The sequence below is a fragment of the Alosa pseudoharengus genome, unplaced genomic scaffold, assembly GCF_046254945.1.
Source record: "Alosa pseudoharengus isolate Yale_2024_CS ecotype anadromous, Long Island Sound unplaced genomic scaffold, YU_APseudo_1.1 YU_APseudo_1.1_scf_23, whole genome shotgun sequence".
NCBI lineage: Eukaryota > Metazoa > Chordata > Actinopteri > Clupeiformes > Clupeidae > Alosa > Alosa pseudoharengus.
The window spans coordinates 29,722,989-29,727,280 of NW_027468685.1; the positions used below are offsets into that span (position 1 = coordinate 29,722,989).

The 4,292-nt window shown below is 47.4% G+C and overlaps 1 protein-coding gene across 1 annotated transcript in view; it reads left to right on the forward strand.

Annotated features, from left to right (window-relative positions):
• LOC143141039 (septin-7-like) overlaps positions 1 to 2,457 on the forward strand; it is a 44,186-nt gene extending 41,729 nt beyond the window's left edge. Inside the window, exons 13-14 of the mRNA XM_076302263.1 lie at positions 26 to 168; positions 1,395 to 2,457. Of these exons, the coding sequence (XP_076158378.1) occupies positions 26 to 168; positions 1,395 to 1,431 (180 nt within the window). The 3' untranslated portion in view covers positions 1,432 to 2,457. The remainder of the gene's footprint in view (positions 1 to 25; positions 169 to 1,394) is intronic.
• The last annotated feature ends 1,835 nt before the right edge of the window (positions 2,458 to 4,292 follow it).

Here is a 4,292-nt window from a genome sequence, read left to right on the forward strand (position 1 = left end):
ACTCATTCTCTGTGTGTGTGTTTAGCTCCAGCGACGTCATGAGCAGATGAAGAAGAATCTGGAGGCCCAGCACAAGGAGCTGGAGGAGAAGAGACGCCAGTTTGAGGAGGAGAGGAACAACTGGGAGGCACAGCAACGCATGCTGGAGCAGCAGAAGCTCGACACCAGGTATACACACACACACACACACACACACACACACACTCACACACACACACACACACACTCACACACACACTATCACAGCAACGCATGCTGGAGCAGCAGAAGCTCGACACCAGGTATACACACACACACACACACACACACACCAGACCCGGCGGCAGACACAATTTCACGGACGGGCATTACACCTTTCCAGGGGGGGCACTGGAACTTAAATTGATCACGGTAGTTTAAGCTTACACTTGACAAAACATTCCAATATGAAAATGTAGATGCAATTGTTGTAAAATGGTGCAGCTCCTTTAAGAGAGCCCCGTGCGCAGGGATGGAGAGAGAGAAAGCGAGAGGGGATATGTGTGTAACTGAGATGCGTGTGGATAAAGTAGACGTGCTGTTGAGACTGGAGCTAGTCATATTCAAAATAATGCAAAAATAAATCCGCAGTTAAAACCAAAATCCTCGTTCATTTGCTAACCATTTTCAGATGGAGTGTTAGGGAGTTAGCCCCGAAGTTACGGATAACTTCGGCCCTGGAGTGGTAAGCTCCCTGTTCTCCGACTAGGTCAGAAGAAAAAAACTGTAAAGGTTAACGCTATCAAACAAACCCAGAAACTACTAGGCATACTTCTACTAACTACGATATGAGATATAGCGAGCCGATAAGCTATATTTGTCATCGGATGACAGGGGTTAGTGCAGAAGTGAAGTAGACTGCGCCACGTAACCTCCTCTCCATTTAGGTGATGGACTTGCCTAATGTTCCTGATTGATTAGCTACGGAATAATACAGATTTTACAAGTTTTATTTGCTACTTGCTAGATTGACAAATGTATAATATAGGCCTACATTTAATAAGTGTTCAAAATCAATCTATGGGATTGGGGTTGGTTGGAGCAGCCAAGCTCGTCCAGGGCGGGCACAGATGACTTCCAGGACGGGCCTGGCCCCCCAAAGCCCCCCCATGCCGCCGGGACTGACACACACACACACACACACACACACACACACACACACACACTCACACACTATCACAGCAACGCATGCTGGAGCAGCAGAAGCTCGACACCAGGAATGCACACACGCGCACACACACACACACACACACACACAAACACACTATTACAGCAACACCTGTTGGAGCAACAGAAGCATCAGATTACATTTTGCTCCTTAAGGAAAACGGTGTTCTCTTCATTTAACACACTGTTTCTCTCTCCTTCTCTCGTAGGACCTTGGAAAAGAACAAGAAGAAGAAGATCTTCTAAAGTGTGTGTGTGCGCGCGTGTGTGTATGTGTGGGGTCCAGTGGACCGCCACCTAACGTTTTTAACCAGTTGCCAACTCTGCCAGCCTGCATAAGTCAGTCTGTCTAGTCGACCAAATACCCCCTCTCACCAACCCACCAATACCCAGGAGGAATACCTTGTGTGTGTCTGTGTGCCTGTGTCTGTGTGCCTGTGTCTGTGTGCCTGTGTTTGTGCCTGTGTGTGTGCCTGTGTGTGTGTGTGTGTGTGTGTGCACGTGTGTGTACGTGTGTGTGTGTGATGCCCATGACTCTTCTCCTTCTCCGCTCAGAAAAGGCCATTTGAAGGGTTATGTCGAGGCCATGTCTGAACTCAGCTACACACACACACACACACTCAAGCACAGTTCATCTCAGCTCGACCTCTAACAAACCAGCCCTGCACCCCTCCATTTTAGACCCCCAAAGTGACCAGTCCCCAACGCCCTCCTCACCTCACCTCACCCCACCCCACAGACAGACTCCAAATAAAGACCTTCAGGCTGAATCTCACCTCAGGCGTTTGCTTTTGTCTGTTTATTTTTAATAAATAAAAGAAGAAAAAAAATCTTTTTTAAAAGGTTCCACGGTCTTGCTGCCCCCCCCCCCCGGCCTGCCTGTTGTCACGGAAACAGTTGAAGCCACAGAGTCGCCTACCAGCCTCTGTGGAACACACCCCTTTTTTGGAGTTTCTTTCTTCTGTTTATTTTTCATTTTTATTTTTTATTCTCCCTTATATATTTGCCCTCACTCTTAAGTTGAACGTGTGTGTGTGTTTGTGTGTCTGTTTATTGCAGCTGTTTCAGTCAACAGCAGTGAAGCAGTGTTTCAAAGTCTGTGTGTGTGTGTGTTAGACCTTTCTCCCACCAAAGCAGGCCTTTCCCTGCCTACATTTAGCTTTGATCATGTACTGCATCTGTATCTGAGTTTTTTTTATTATTATTTCTGTTGCTCTGGTGTGTTTCTATTGTACAGAACAGACACTTAATAAATCTGTGACCATACCACTACTCCGTGTGTGTGTGTGTGTGTGTGTGTGTGTGTGTGTGTGTGTGTGTGTGTGTGTGTGTGTGTGACCATACCACACCACACCACTCAGGGGCTCTGTCATTGGCTCGTTGCACAATGGCCAGTGGCGGTTTTGTTTGAGGAGCGACATTTCTGCATCTCTGGCATGTCTGAGGTTTTTTTTTGTGTGTGTATGTGTGCGTGTTTTTGTGTCTGAAGAATGCAGGAATGCAAGGGGAATAAATGAATAAATGATTGACTGTCAGCATGTATTTATAAAATCTTTCATATAGCCACCAGAGGGCAACATACACACACACACACACACACACACACACACACAGCTACAGTGGTCAAGCTATGCAATTTTATTCTTCATTATAGTAACTTATCTCCTAGTGACACATTGCTATTGTAATGTCACCTGATTGGGAGGTGAGACGCGTGTGTGTCTTTCCCTCTGGCAGTGACTGGCTATGCGTGCGTGTGTGTGTGACTGCCAGTGACTGTGCGTCTGTGTGTGAGGGACAGGGGGATTTGATGCTAACCTCTCACACACTTCTCTGTCAGGAAGCTGGTCAGAGGTGAGCATTGTTGCTGCTGATATTAGACTGAGCTGAGGACTTGCTAAGATAAACCTGACGCCACAACAAACACCCCTATCAAATCAAAGCAGACTGCTGGGAGGCCAGGGGGTGGATCAGCTCAGCGTGGAAGCAGAGGCACACCAGAGAACATTCACAATGTCTGAAGAAAGGTAGAACAGAGAACATTCACAACGCCTTAAGAAAGGTAGACGAGAGAACAGTCATAACATCTAAAGAAAGGTAGAAAACAAAGGTAGAACCGAGAACACTCAGGTCTGTAGTCATTAGTTATGCAATCCTCACCTGTCATCAGCTGCAAAGAATTCTGTGGTTAGTCCATTCTAGGACCATTTGGTTTAACAGCAGTGACATTGGTTAACCTGAATGCCTACTTAGCAAGTTGTCCATTTAAATAAAATGCATTATTTGTAAATTAAAATATAGAAGTATTAAATAAAAAACAGTGCACTTGTGGACTGGTGAAACGGCCATTCTTTCATCAGCTCCCCTGTGATTCGCACCCCCAACCCCCTGACATCCAGACATGGAAGAGCACTTTGGACCTCCAGCAAACACACACACACACTGTGCTGTCTCCGCCCGGCTGTGGGATGGTGACATGACCAGCTCGCTGCCTTCCGATTGGTCCTCCCTGCTGCTGTGTCATCGACCTCAGTGACTTCTTATCCAATCACAGATCAGCAGGTTTATTTTCTCTTGCAGTGGGGGCTGTGGGTGTCTGGACTGCCCCCGTGGTGGTGGTGGTGGTGCAGGATTCGGGTCACAGGTAGGACTCCTGCCCAGTCACCCACCCCAGGTCAGAGAAGACAGAGACAGAGAGCAAGCTGGACAAGCTTACGGCGGCATTTCTGCTGAATCGTCCCGTTGGCACACAAATAATGGCCAATAAAATCAAATCCATGGTGCCGTGTTATTAGTTCTAAAGCAGGATGTGAAATGCCTCCCGTGAGGGCCGTTAAGAACACACTGCAATGCAGACACCATCTACAGGTGCAAGTGGAGGTCAGTCTGCCAAGCCAATGTAGAGAGAGGACACGGGTCAGCAGAAAGAGCCAACGTCACGCTCTCAGAACTAGGTTGCTGGGTCAGCCCATGGACTGGAGACGGACAGCGTGGCCCATGAGTTAATATGGCCCTTAGAGAGAGATAGCTGAACCAGCAGTGATTGTGGAATGACTTCAGTCCTCTTCAGTGATAATACAGTGACCATGATGGTAAAGGTCGTCAGT